This window comes from Amblyraja radiata, chromosome 8 (assembly GCF_010909765.2).
Source record: "Amblyraja radiata isolate CabotCenter1 chromosome 8, sAmbRad1.1.pri, whole genome shotgun sequence".
NCBI classification, from domain to species: Eukaryota; Metazoa; Chordata; class Chondrichthyes; order Rajiformes; family Rajidae; genus Amblyraja; species Amblyraja radiata.
Window position 1 is genome coordinate 66,648,761 of NC_045963.1, and position 15,179 is coordinate 66,663,939.

General features: G+C 41.6%; 1 protein-coding gene across 1 annotated transcript in view; it reads left to right on the top strand.

The window, feature by feature from the left end:
- The window catches only part of ust (uronyl 2-sulfotransferase), an 81,835-nt gene that overhangs the window by 23,415 nt on the left and 43,241 nt on the right, over window positions 1–15,179 (top strand). The window contains exons 3-4 of the mRNA XM_033026418.1: window positions 3,326–3,369; window positions 14,280–14,435. Coding sequence (XP_032882309.1) covers window positions 3,326–3,369; window positions 14,280–14,435 — 200 coding nt within the window. The remainder of the gene's footprint in view (window positions 1–3,325; window positions 3,370–14,279; window positions 14,436–15,179) is intronic.

Consider the following 15,179-nt stretch of genomic DNA (forward strand, 5'->3'; position numbering starts at 1 on the left):
GGACACATAAATGGGTAACTAATGGTTAGTCTAGATGCAAACGGATCAACATCTGGTATGCCAAATCGTGTAGTTATTTTGTTAAATACTGTCACCGTGTTATATCTACCTCGTAGATTTCCCAAATATTCCTCTCGATACACCAGTGCCAAATGAGGTTCGACAATCTGTCGTAAGATACAGATTTTACACCACCCTTGTTAATGGATATATGCCACCGCAGTGGTGTTATCAATCTGAATTTGAACAAGCACCAGTTGCATATCGCTACAGAGAACCTTGAGTCCATATTGTGCCCCCAACAATTCTGGGTAATTGATTCCATGTGTTGGGGAATTACAGACTCCTGCTCATTCCATCTGCCCCCACAGCTTTAGACTGTTGGTGTCTCCCCATCCTTAGCCGCTTGCATAGGTCTGAAGAACCCTCGATGGCTTTCGAGCAAAATTTCCCTGAGCTGTCTCCCATTCGTTATCCACCATAGTTATTTAACAATGGCCTCTGCTGGCAATCCATAGTTTGCCAATTCGGCCTGCATATAATTTGAGTGTTCATTCCTTTGCTTGCTGTAAGTTCTGGTAATGCAAAGGCCCGTACTGCTGGGAATGCAGCTACTATTTGCCAATTACACTCGCTGTTTGCCTGATAGATGACTAGAATTTGACTATCAGGTCATTGCAGGCTTAATTAATATTGTCGTTTGCCCCTAGGCAAAGTCACCAACATATTTACTGTTTTTGATAGTAAATTCTAGGTAATCAATTACCCTTGTAGGTGTCAATTTTGATTTAACTGGATGGATGAGGTAACCAATTCTTTCAAACAGGGTTTTGGTTTGCTTGACTGATGCTTCTGCCAATTCTTGGTGACTCCAAAATGAAAATGTCCTCCAAATATGCCATTACTATGTGGTTTTGAGACCTTTGTAGGCCCAGAATTGGTTTCCGTAGTTTGTCAATAGTCTAGGAGCTGTTGTCAACCCATTTGGCAGATCCATACCATCCAGTTAAACTTCAAATATCTCCTGTTCTTAGTGAATAGACACCGAATAGTATGCATCTTTGAGGTCGATGCATGCCATGTGACCATTCTATAGGAAGCTCCTATAAAACAGTAGTTAAACCGTAACAAAATTACTGTTTCTAAAAGTCTATACTGCACAAATGAGTTACACCTGGATGAAGTGACATCCTCCATCTGTCGCATGTCCTGAATGGCAATCCTGCCCAAAAATACTGGGCCTGCCTCGAAGACAATTCCAGTCCGAGTTCCAAGTCTGCTTGGAACCTGTGTATGTTGTGCAGTAAAATTATCACGTTATTATCTGTTTTTAAAAACCCCGTTCTGAAATTTCTTGTTATTGTCATTTTGAACAAGAACACAAGAGTAAATTACCAACATGTAACTGCTCCACAATCCCTTGTTTCAGTAAACCCAGACCCACCTACCTCCATGGCTACCGGTGGTCTTGTGGTAAGCCCAAAGGCCCCTTCCTTTCCTCTCCTTGATTGGGAGTAGGACTGGTAAGGAGTGTGGATTCCATGTTTCTCCCGACCTCTGCTTGGGTCTGGTCTGAAACCTCATCATACTGAGCCTGCCTTGTAGGACAATTCTGGCCATTATTTTGAGTCTGCCTTGAAAGACGACTCTGATCATATTTCCGTGCCCAGCTTTCAAGCTGCCACCGGATTCAGTGAACCGCTCCACTGAGAGTGAGGTTCGTAGGCAGCCCTGAAAACAGGTGCTGCCGCAGGCCCCTGAGGATACCTGTGCTGACATGGCCCTTCCAGTGGACCTAAATGAGATTCTAGCTTTGATCAGACTGAAAAGGACCATGAATGCTCCTCTCCTTAGAGCAGGAGACATTTGTGCAGCCCTGAAAACAGGTGCTGCTGCCTGCGGGTTCTCCATAATACCCGGGCTGTCAAGAGCTAGATTCCATCCAGGGAAGCACCCAGTGGAACCTGGATGATTGCAGAAGCACTTATTTTCTGTTTGTTTGTATGGAAGCTTATTATTCCTTTTATGTAAAGCATTTTGGTGTTGACTTAAATAGTGCAATATAAGTAAAACTTACTTACTTACTTCCTTTCTTCTGCTTGTCCCTGGGAAGGTTTCCCCCCCTCTCTTTGTACTCTGATTCAGAGTGGTTTCTTCCACATGTAGTTCCCCCTTCAATGGGGAAGACATTGGGCTGCCCCATGTGCGAGGCTCCTGGCACCGGCACTGCTGTAGGCCGTGCTGATACTGCTCCCTCCTTTGGAGCAGATTATTGTTGGAGCAACTTCTCCATAAGTTGCTCCATGTGGGAGAAGTCGTCCTCAGACGCTCTCCGTTGAGGGAGGGTATCCCTCTTCCCCGGACTCATCTGAGTCAACGGGTTCGTTTAGACTTGCGGGTGGCATTACGTCCCGCAGGGCAACCATGGAGCTCCTGTTCCCGCGCAAAGTCTCCTGCCGATTCTGCTGTCGGCGCTAATGTCGGGAACAAGACCGTCGCCCGCTATTTGGAAGGCTGCGGTCTTCGGCAGCCGACATCCCCGCGGGCCGTCTCCTCGACATCTGGGCTCTGAAAAAAACTTCAAGCCCGAAAGAACGCGCACGCAGACGGACGGCCCTTCTTCACGTAGTCACTCACGTGACTCCGAAGTAAAATCAACATTTCATTATGTTATTTTCCAAAGTGAGGAAGATGATAAGGAAATCATCAGGTCAAAATTCTCTTAGCATGAGGGAACAATTTAAGACACCAAAGCTCATGCCAGCTTTTAAAGTTTCCAAGCCTGCCAAGTGACGTAATGATGGATTTAACACCAATTTAAATTATGTCAAGTTCATGGCCGTTATATTCCCATGACTCTTTTGATGTCAGTTGTGAGACCAGTGGATTTAGTTTTTCGACAAAAGGTCAAACCAAATTCTGCAATTTGATCCCAAAACACTTAGAAACGTCCTGAAATTTGGATGAAATATAGGAAGGAATTTAGCTTATTCATTTGATGAAGTGGCTGTGGCCTTAATGGGAAATCACAAAGCTAGCACATGCTTCTTAAGCTAAATGACATACAATTGGGGAGACTGTCATTATGTGGCATTCACTGTTACTGTGGGAATAAATTCAGCAGATCTGTCCTCAAGAGCTTATATAATCAAAGAACTGCTTTTGGCCTTCAACAAAATCTGCACTCTTCATAAATTGTGATTCCTTTTCAGAATTCTCACAATGTGTTCTGATCATTTTAATCCTGCCTTTTTTTTAAAAGGGTGTTTGTGTTTCATTTGTTCTTTGTAGCAGATTAATAATTATTTTTGTTTTGTTTTTACAGGCAGTTCCTCTTTTCTGGATGGGTATCAACATCAAGCCCTAAAGGTAAATTCAAATTATAAGAAAGGGGAATTCTGCTGTTCCATTTAGAGCAAATGGCAAATATTCTCCCAACTAATTCAGAGGGAAACCGTTGCCAATGCCAGAGATCTGTTCAGACAGTATTGCTTGTGCCTTTCAACTGCTCATGAATTGCATCTCATCATAGGCCTTCCCTTTTGTCCTCTCTGCCCCTTCACCCTTTCTCTGCAATTTAAAACTTGTTTCCTTTCTAACTTTTTCCAGTTGTATTGATCAACCTAAAATTGTTTCCCTCCCCATAAATATTGCCTAGCCAATGGAATACTTCTAACATTTTCTGTTCTTCGTTCTCAAAGGCTTGTATTGAAATATTCCCATCTTTTGCAGCAACACTATTATATTTCATTGAGCTAAGTCACTGCTGAAAATGATGGGTAAACATTTATTATGCTAATTATAATAAATAAATTTTATTGCACTCGCATATCATGGACCCTGATCATAGTGAGTTGATAGGTAGATATACGAGAGACTGTAGCTGTTGGAATCTTGAGCTATGCCCATTTCCTGGAGGAATTTTTAGAAAGGGAGAGGAATCAATAGAGAAATTGTTGAGAATGAGGCCAACAACTGCCAGACGGGGCACTGGTTAGGTCTCTGTCCTAGGATGACGTGGAGGGCCCTCAGGTCTTTCAGAAGGGGAATAACGATGGAAAAGGACTGGACGTCGTGGACAATAGGGGCCAAGTGATTGGAAGTGGTGGAATGCATTCCAGATGTAATTGGAAAAGAACTGGGAAGGAGGGAGGAACCAGATAGAACTGAGGTATAAGGAGATGAGTTTGGTGAAGCAGGCAGAAATAATGGGCCTACCAGTGCAGTCCTGAGTCTGAAGATGGAAACCAACACGAAACATTGTCTGAAGATCCCGACCCAAAACGTCACCTATCCATTTTCCCAAGAGATGCTGCTTGACTCGCAGAGTTACTCCAATATATTGTGTCTATCTCCGAAATGTCATTTGTCCATTTCCTTCCAGAAATGCTGCCAGACCCATTAAGGACTACCGTAAATTGAGAAGCAGCACCTCATATTTCGCTTGGGCAGTTTGCACCCCAGCGGTATGAACATTGACTTCTCTAATTTCAGGTAGTCCTTACTTTCTCCCCCCTTCTCAGCTCTCCCTCAGCCCTCTAGCTCCACCTCTTCCTTTCTTCCTCCCGCCCCTCCCACTCTCACATCAGTCTGAAGAAGGGTTTCGACCCGAAACGTTGCCTATTTTGTTCCCTCCATATATGCTGCCTCAACCGCTGAGCTTCTCCAGCATTTTTGTCTACCTTTGATTTTCCAGTATCTGCAGTTCCTTCTTAAACACAAAGTCCTCCAACAGTATGTGTTTTGCTTGAGTTGGTAGGTCTTGCATCAATATCGTGCCTTCCATGTTCTCAGGGCAACACAAAGCATTTGAATGTCAACATCTTAGTGTTTTAAACAATACGGTGATAGAAGCAAATGCTTTAGTCAATTTGTACACTGGCAAAAAGTAATAAGTTAAAGCAAAACAATGTGATATTAAAGAGCAGTATGGAACAGTGGTTATGCTACATTTAGTTTAGAGAGGCAGCATAGAAACAGGCCCTTCGGCCCACCGAGTCTACAACAACCATCATTCACCCGTTCATGCTAGTTATCCCACTTTTGCATACACTCCCTATACATTAGGGGCAATTTATAGAGGACAATTATCCTACAACCCCACATGTTTTATGACGTGGGAGGAAACTGTTGCACATGGAGGAAACCCACGCGGTCACGGGGAATGTGCAAACTGCACACAGACAAAACCTGAGGTTAGGATTGAACCCGAGTCTCTGGCTCTGTGAGGCAGTTGCTGTACCGGTTGCGCCACTGTGCTGCCTTATTGCTATTTGTTCTGGGTAATATACTCAGGAACAAACCTAACAGGAGCTTTACACTACTCTTCAGTATTCGCGTTGGTTTGTTTTATCTTAACTGCTATCCAAATTAAGATGCACTCGCACTATTTCATTGTTCAGAGGAAACCGTTACGTATAAAGGTAAAAAGTATTGTTATAGAACAATATAGAAAGCTCACAAAAAAGCTGGAGAAACTCAGCGGGTGCAGCAGCATCTATGGAGCGAAGGAAATAGGCAACGTTTCGGGCCGAAACGTTGCCTATTTCCTTCGCTCCATAGATGCTGCTGCACCCGCTGAGTTTCTCCAGCTTTTTTGTGTACCTTCGATTTTCCAGCATCTGCAGTTCCTTCTTAAACAATATAGAAAGCTCACCTGTCTGGTACATACTCATGGATGTAATTTTCCAGCTCATAGGGAAATGGTTTGAGATTTCAGAGAGCAAGTGTAGTGGGAGTTCTCAGGGTAGTATCCCGGACAAAGCCACCATCTTTAACTCTTTAGTCAATGATCATCTTTCATTGTGATGTGAGAAGTTGGGATTCCCACTGATAAAAACGTGCTGTTCAGTTCCTCAGATAATGATGCAGCCCAAGCCCATGTGCAGCAAGACTCAAATAACATTCAAGTTTGCGCAATCAATTGGCATACAATTTGTACAGCACAAATGACAAATAATCAGTATGTCTGATCTAAGAGTCTAACCACCAGTTCTGTATTCAAATACAGTAGCATCACATACTTCTCAACCATCAACATCCAGACACCGTCTTTGTTTAAACATTTAAGAGCACAAGCCACGTAAAAACTGTAGCTACACAACAGGTCAGAAACTTGACTTTCTACATTGAGACACAAAATGTTGGAGTAACTCAGGCAGAATCTCTGGAAAAAATCGATAGGTGATATTTTGGGTCGGGACTTCTGACATTTTTGTTATGTTCTACCTTGTGATTCCCCCCCCCCCTCCTCCTGATTTCCTAAAGCCTTTCCTGCACCTAAAGGGTACAAGTGAATATTGTGATGGAATACTCTTCATTTTCCTTGGATTGACGAGTACAGCTCAATGCCACATAGACACAACACCATTCAGGAAAATGCAGTCCATTTGTTTGCTGTCTATCCACCGTTCTAAATATTCCCTACACCATGGTTGTATTTGCAAGGCCCATGACCACAACTTAACAAGGTTTCTTTAGCACCACTTCCCAATTCACCACCACTCTGAGATGGAATTACAGAAGTATATTAAATGCTGGCCTTGCAATTGAGACCCACATCCTGCAGCTGATGTTGAATCTGGCAGACATAAAGAAGACTTGACTCCCACTGGAATTGGTGGGTGAAACCACCCTGTGATCTGCCTTGCTATTGACTGGTTTCTGCTCATTTTAACATCAGTGATTTGAAATTGAGAGATTACATTAGGCCATTGCTTTTTCCACTTGCCACTGTAAACACCAGGTCAAACCTATCAATGCCAGGTTATGCTGACACATTTGTGCCAACTTGCAATAATTAAACGAAACACCCACTGATGAGAGTCAGTCAAATCCCTCGCTGACACTGAACCTGAAATAGAACATTTATCACTATTGATTTGAAAGTGCTTATTTCCGATGCGATGGAGTCACCTTTTCTGGTGTTGGGTGTCCCAACTATTCCCACTATCCTTGACGTGGTACTGAACTGTCAAGTCAGATGAGTTCAAATCTCACCAAGTTTTGTATTGAATTAAATTTGTTAATTTGTGGCTGCCACCCCACAGCAGCCTTAAAAGGTGCCTGATCATCATCAAAAAGTAACTGCTTTGTCACTGCATTCATCATTATATTTAATGTTGTATTTATCATTACTCTATGTACACTGTTTACTCTGCACTTCAGGTGAATAAGGGATTTCATCGCAGCTGGTGTATATGACAATAAATATATCTAACTAACTTGAAAGGATTCCCTGCGAGGTTGGCCTGCATTACTTAGCACATGGTTAAATTTTAATTTCTCTACTCATACCTACGTTTCTTAGACGTCAGTATTCATTTGAACGCAACACTAATTCTATTCTGCTTCTTACTTCCTGGCTTTCTAATGGCTGATACCATTTTCAGAGAAGAAAGACTAATGCAAGATGTTCTTTGGACGGACATTCACATTAAAAGACACTAAAAATTTGCGGATAATTATGGTTAAATTTTAATTGCATTATCTGTCACTGAGTTTGTAGCAAAGTTATTCCTTTAAATATCCCAAAAGGCCCAGACTTTAACCCTGAAGGGATCAATGGCCACCAATAAAGTAGTGTCGTTAAGTATGGTTGGTATGTAAAAAAAAAAAAGATCGTTACTTGAGGTACACTACCAGATTCGTCTTGAGTTCTAAACTACCACCGTGATGTTGTTCAACAGTTATATTTCAATTTGTGCATTGTAAAATAATTTCTGCCATTCCTTATCTGACTGTAGTCTGTTCCAATCCATCTGTTTTTGATTAGCTTGCAGATCCACTTAGTATAATCTACAAATTGACGATGACACCAAGTTTTTGAGAAATATATGTACATTGTAAACAATATCCTAGTGGCAACATCTTGTGTAATCCACGTGTACAGTTACCCCAATGATCTCAAGAAAAATGCATGTTAAGCATTGAATTTGCTCAGAAGAAAAAACTGAAGTCAGTAAAAGTTTATTGTTGATATCTATAAATCCGGTGCTTTTTTAAAAATAACTTTTGGGTTTTTAAAAAAACATATAAACTAAATCATTGCAGATCAGTGTTTTATCCAGACTATAATGAATCTACAAGGGTTTGTTGTAGTTGAGCTTCCTGGGTCTCAAATCTCGGTTCGGTCCTTGAGATGAGGTACATGCTGGAATCATTTTGACTCAGGAAGAATGAGAGCATTTAAACTATCCATGGTCACATCACTTAGATGCCATGCTCTACTGAATTTCCTATGGTGACAGTCCTCCCTCATTGGTGTTGGTCAGAAGTTCCTGAATTTAGAAATTCCAAGTCAGAATGGCGTGAGACTTGAGCAGAACCTGCAAGTGGTTGGCTTCCCAATGCCTGCTGCTCTTAATTTACTGATGCCATAGGTTGTGGGTTTAGGAAACTGCTATCTGAGTAGCTAAGGCAAGTAACTGTTGAATTTTGAAGGGAAAGCACTCTGTAGTGTGACAATGATTAAAGTTTGATAGATTGGGTGATAATTAATTTGTTCTTGTCCTGAATACTGGCAAGCCTCTGCTGGACTGCACTCAAAGCAAATGAAGATTGAAATCACTTCACTGGATGACAAAGGATACTGCAAAAGGGTAGCAGAAACTTAACAAACAGAATGAAGACATTATCATTTAAGACAAGAATTCAGAGGAATCTTGATTTCACTGGGTTTTGTCTGCAGATAACAGTAGCAGATGGGAAATTGCAAAATTCTTAAAAAGGAAATACTAGAAAAGCGTGTGGCAATAGCAGTGATTTTAGTTTCCTCTTAATAGCCAAAAAGCTGCTGATATCAGAATTATGATGGATTTCAAAATTTGAGCAAAAATGAGAGTTGCTGATTTTACCTGTATATGTCACAAGTTTTGCTGACATTATTTTCTTCACAGATACGGAGAATAATTTCTCCTAGTGTATTATGTGAAAAGTGAGAACAGGATCTTTCAGGAGTGAAGTTAGGAAGCACGTGTGCAAAAGGAGATGAAAGTTTCTACTATAGGTGGCTCTTGCAATTAGGCCAGTTACTTGCAAGCAGGCAGGTTTGCTAGTGCTACATGGGTGGGTTTAAACTAAACTGTGGGGGGCTGGAGTCAACAAAGTGGAAGCGTATGCGTGCAGTTAACGGGAAAGAGAGTGTCACGTTTAAACAAACAGGGCAGGGGGATGGGAACCAATAGAAGGCGACAGAGGGACAGGAGCAAAAGGTAGAAGGGAGATAAGAAGAACAAACCTGAAAGCTTTGTGCCTTAATGCGAGGAGCATTCGTAATAAGGTGGATGAAATGAATGTGCAGTTAGTAGTTGGAATTACGGAGACATGGCTCCAGGGTGACCAAGGCTGGGAGCTAAACATGCAGGGGTATTCGATATTCAGGAAGGATAGACAAAAAGGAAGAGGAGGTTGGGTGGCATTGCTGGTTAAAGAGGAGATTAATGCAACAGCAAGGAGAGACATCATCTTGGATGCTGTAGAATTGGTAAGGGTAGAACTGCGAAATAGCCAAGGGCAGAAAACGCTTGTTGGAGTTGTATGAAGACCACCAAGCAGCAGGTTGGGGATGGCATGAAGCAGGAAATTAGGGATGTGTTTACAAATGTACAGCAGTTATCATGGGTGACTTTAATCTGCATATAGATTGGGCCAACCTAATTGGTAGCAGCCCTGAGGAGGAGGATTTCCTGGAATGTATACGGGATGTTTTTTTAAACCAATATGTAGAAGAACCGACTGGAGGACAGGCCATCCTAGACTGGGTATTGTGTAATGAGGAAGGATTAGTTAGCGATCTTGTTGTGCAAAGCCCCTTGGGCAACAGTGACCAGAATATGGTGGAATTCTGCATTTGGATGGAAAGTGACACTTAATTCAGAGACTAGGGTCCTGAAAAGGGGACTTTGAAGGTATGAGACGGGAATTGGCTAGGATAGACAGGAAAATTATACTTAAAGGGTTGATGGTGAAGAATCAATGGCAAAGGTTTAATGACCGCATGGATGAATTCCAAAAATTATTTATCCCAGTCTGGTGAAAAAATTAAACGGGGAAAGCGGCTCAACTGTGACTAACGAGGGAAATCAAAGATACCTGTAGTGTTAAATCCAAGGAAAAGGCATATTGGCCAGAGGAAGCAGCAAACCGGAAGACTGGGAGAAATTTAGAACACAACAGAGGAGGACAATGGGGTTAATTAAGAGGGGGGTGGGGAAAGAGGGAAAGAGCATGAAAGAAAGCTTGCGGGGAATATAAAAACTGACATTAAAAGCTTGTTTAGATATGTAGAAAGGAAAAGATTAGTGAAGACAAATGTAGGTCCCTTACAATCAGAGACAGGTGAATTTATAATGGTAAACAAGGAAATGGCAGAACAGTTAAACGAGTACTTATGTTCCTATTGTACCTGACTGCACCGCCATCCCTGGCGGCGTGTTCCAGGCACCCACCACCCTCTGAGTAAAGAAAAATGCACCTCGTCAATCCTCTAATTTTGCATCCACAACATTCTAACCCTTTTATCTTGCATCTTATACATTTTTATTTCTGGCTTCTGCTTATCAATCCCCCCCCCCCCCCGCCCCCCTCCTCGCGTTCTTACCTATGACCTGCCATGCTTTGTCCTGCACCTCCACATTTCTAGCCTTCTTGCCACCCCTGCAATCAGTCTGAAGAAGGATCCGGTCCCAAAACATCACCTATCCATGTTCTCCAGGGATACTGCCTGACCCTCTGAGTTACTCCAGCATTTCGTGTCTTTCCTTAATATTCTTCATCATGCTTGTTCACAATCTTCAACTCACATCACAGGTAATATTCATGAAAAATTTGGCTAGGCAATGTTCCATTGATGGATATTTTGTAAAAAAAATCATTTTGCTGTCTTCCCTTTCATACAACATCCTAATTTTGCATGATGTATTTCGTATGGTACATTATCAAAATATCAGAAATTTGCGCGTAGTATACGCCATTTAATTGTCTATGCTCCCAAGTAGTTTCTTATCTACGGCTGTTTACCTTAATACCCATATGTAAATATCTTTATCAGGTACTTTACCAGAGCCAAGGGCCCAGATCGCTTGCACAGGGAAGTTTGTGCAAGTTATTTGCTTGTCCTTGCAGGGAAGGAATGGTCTATGTAAATGCAAGTTTTCCTATCTCAACCTCTTGGCATTGCAAAAATTTAAATCTCAAAAAAATTAGTTTGGATCTTAATCATTGTTATAATACAGCTGGTGCGATGAACAGTTGTACGTAGCACACAACATATAAGCTAAAGATAATATGATTTGTTTATAGTATTGTTTGAATCAAGATACCACAGCGAATTCCCAGCTCCTCTTCAAAATAGCATAATAGAACGTTTATGACCACACGAGAGAACAAACAGAAGCCTCAGTTGAATAACTCATTCAAAAGACTGCACTTCCAACAGTGCAGTAGTCCCTCTGTACTACACATATATTGCCATTCTATAGAAAACCGAGAGAAACTGAGGAATGTTTATGTTGGGGAAAGGGCTCATGGGAGACTTTACTGAAGTCTACTGCACTTTTTGAGCAAATATATGTGGAAGCGTCTGGCTGTAGACGCATTAAAGAGAGGGTTGAGTAAATATTTAACTGGAGAAACAGATGGTTGTAAGAGGTAGAGTAGTATGGAATGCTGTATACCTCTGGTTCAGCTTGAAGGATTGTGCCTACTGTAGAATTCTGGTACTGTTCACTCAAGGAATCTTTTAAAAATTATAAAAAACTAATTTTATAAAAAAGTAGATTTACCTTATATCAAAAAAAGTAAAGGGCAGCATCTCAATCAAATGGGTCAGCAAGTGTAACAGAAAGGACATGAATAAGGAAAAGTAAATATTCAATATTCATTCCTTGTCAGCACTTTCCAGTTATAAATGAAAATTTGTTTCTTAAAAAGCGTCTTGTACATACGGTAGAGGCTGATGGAAATGTTGTCATTAGGATTTTTTTTATCACAACAAACAAGCAAAATGCGATTCGGAAGAAATAAATTTCTTAGTGCCAGCCAAAGAATAACGCTCGGTTTGTTTCTTTCAGCCTCAGGTGAGTCGAAGTCTGTATAGTAGTATCTGGTTGTGCACATAATATTGCCTTAGTGAGCTGCTGTTTTTCAACAGACATGTTTTTACATTAACATAGTCACATATTCTGTATGTGCACTGGTTCTCGGCTCAAATAAAGACGTTCATTTAGGCCTTAGTATGAATACAGCATAGTGGTTCTGGAAACAGCAGGTATGCAAACTCTGTGCCTAGATCAGAACAGAGACACAGTGTTTGGTAAGCAGGTTGGCTTGCCATGCACATTAGGTTAGTCATGGAACTGTGGCTCTCTTGTGTCAACATCAAATACTCAATCCTCAAAAAGTGACACAGTGATCTTCTGTGGTATTAATAGCGTCAGTTTTAGTAATCTTGCTTGTGTAAAGCTTCAAACACTGTCTGACTTTTGAAAGCCGTCTTGTGAGCATTTAGTGGCAGGAGGTTGGGGGAAATGGGGAAATTTCTACATTTCTTACCCTCAGAGTAAAGAACACTACAGAAAAGAACCTACCATTTTTCTAGCCCTCTTCAGAACTTCTGCAATTCTGCAAGTGCAGTGGTAGTGAGGATTGTGTATTGTCGGTAACTGTTGGGGGAGGAGAAATTGTCAAAAGTCTGAATTGTGTCTAGCCCTCACCTAATGTTTTGCAGGGCATCACTTTGTACAGATTGAGTGGCAATTGGACTGATTCTTTTCAGCCTGAGCACTGAGGTATTCATTTCATTGGTTATGCAGTACAGAGATAAATATTTTGGCCCAATTAGTCTATATCTTTGTATGTATTATCCCACCCAATTACTGTGATCTTTGTTCCCTTCTTAATTGTCACCTTCATAATATTTGCTTCAATTCCTTGAGGTAGCAAGTTCCACATGAACACCATTCTTTGAATCAAATGTTTCTTCTGGATTCTGTGTTGGATTTCTTGGTGAATTGCTTACGCTGATGCCCTCTAGTTATGTTTTTTCCCCACAGGTGGAAACATTCTGCCTGCATCCACTTCATAAGAACATTTCATAATTTTAAATATCTTGGGTTACCCCTAAGCAGCTTTCTCTCAAGAGACAACAGATTGGTCTATTATACATTACTCTTGCATTTGTGCAAATTAGGTCAAATCAAGGTTTAGCAGAACTTTATTTTTTCAATTTGATCCCTTTTTCAGTAAACCTTAATGCTTGCTTTGCTTGCAGAGCTTTCGGACATGAAATATTTTGACTTGAGATTCCTTTGTCCACCTACTTTAGCTCAACTTGTAAATGATCTCCATCTTCTTCCTCCCAAATGTATTCCTCATTATTGTTGAATTATTGATCTATTCTGTAAGTTTATTGATGCCATCTCAATCATTATTGTCTTCTTTGGCATTGACTGCACTCTTAACTTGGTTCATCCCCATATTTAGAAATTGTATAATTGATTCTAAAGTCTAGCTTTCCTCGAATGTTTTTCTGGTTGATCAACAGTCTGCCAGGCCCTACTGTGACCACAATCAAAAAATTTCCTTGCTCAAACAGTTGCTAGTCTTGTGTGGTAGAAGGTAACTGTGGGCTCCCGCTACACATACACAGAATTTGAGGCCAGAGTTGCCAGTAGCTGAGACTGACTTGGGCAGGGTTTGAACTCCATATCTTCGCCAGAGGCACTCACACGAAGACTTGCTCCAGTAATTCAAGATCATCTCATCTGCAGTTCTTTTTTCACTATTTGAATGATAGGGCCGATGTGTGTTACATGTGATGCTGGGGGACATCATGGTTTCTGCTTTAATTTTTTGGTGGAGCATTGGAAGAACTAGAATAATGATAGCCCAACAAATTATGCTTTTGAGCCCTGCCACTACAGATACAAAAAAGCTGGGTGAAAGGACAGAGGCAATTAAGGATTTTTCAGATTTTTTATTTTCAACATCCCACATTGACCACATCTGGTTGCAATAGGTGCTCAGGAACATTTGCGATATTAATGGAAAGGATAAGTATTACCCAGGAATTCCACCCCTCGTGTTGTTCGATAGCCCGTGTTGCATTGTACACTTGTACACTAGATAGGTGATTGTCTCTTTATGTATGTGTGTCTGGAAATTCTTCCTGTGGGTGAAACAACTGCAGCCTGCAGAGCTCCAAACTGACTGCAATATCATCACAGCGGAGACAATCTTGCAGCAGCTATTTAGACATCTACCTTTTTTCATTTGTTCAGGTGATGCCATTCCCCAGCCAGCTGGTTTACAACAGAGTTGGAAAATGCGGAAGCCGGACGGTGGTGCAGCTATTGAGGGTTCTAGCAGAGAAGAACCATTTCACCCTCATAAATTCAGACATTCACAACAAAACCAGGCCAAATAAAAATGAGCAGGTGAGATACACACTTCCCAAGTTTCTATCTGTTGAAGAAAACTCACGTGACTATGATATCCAGGCTGATTATCAGTTTGCAACTCTTGGGGCCTATGTATCAGTGGGTGAGTAACAAGGTGATGAGAACCGAACACTGCTCTACCTGCATTCTGACCAGCAATAGACAATAGGTGCAGGAGTAGGCCATTCGGCCCCTCGAGCCAGCACCGCCATTCAATGTGGTCATGGCCGATCATCCACAATCAGTACCCCGTTCCTGCCTTCTCCCCGTATCCCTTGACTCCGCTATCTTTAAGAGCTCTGTCTAGCTATCTCTTGAAAGCATCCAGAGAACCAGCCTCCAGCACCCTCTGAGGCAGAGAATTCCATAGACTCGCAACTCTCTCGAAGCTCACAAAGGGATAGGAGAGTATGGCCAAGTATAATATCGATGTGAAAGGTGAGATGCGTAAGGAATTAAAAGTATTGTATATGAATGCGCGAAGTATAAAAAGTAAAGTAGATGAGCTTGAGGCTCAGTTAGAGGTTGGTAGATATGACATTGTGGAGATTACTGAGACGTAGCTGCAGGAGGATTGGGCCTGGGAACTTAATATCCAGGGTTATACATCCTGTAGAAAGGAGAGACAGGTGGGCAGAGGAGGCGGGGTAGCTCTGCTGGTGAGGGATGGAATTCAGTCCCTTGCGAGGGAAGACATAGGGGCTGACGAGGTAGAATTACTGTGGATTGAGTTGAGGAATT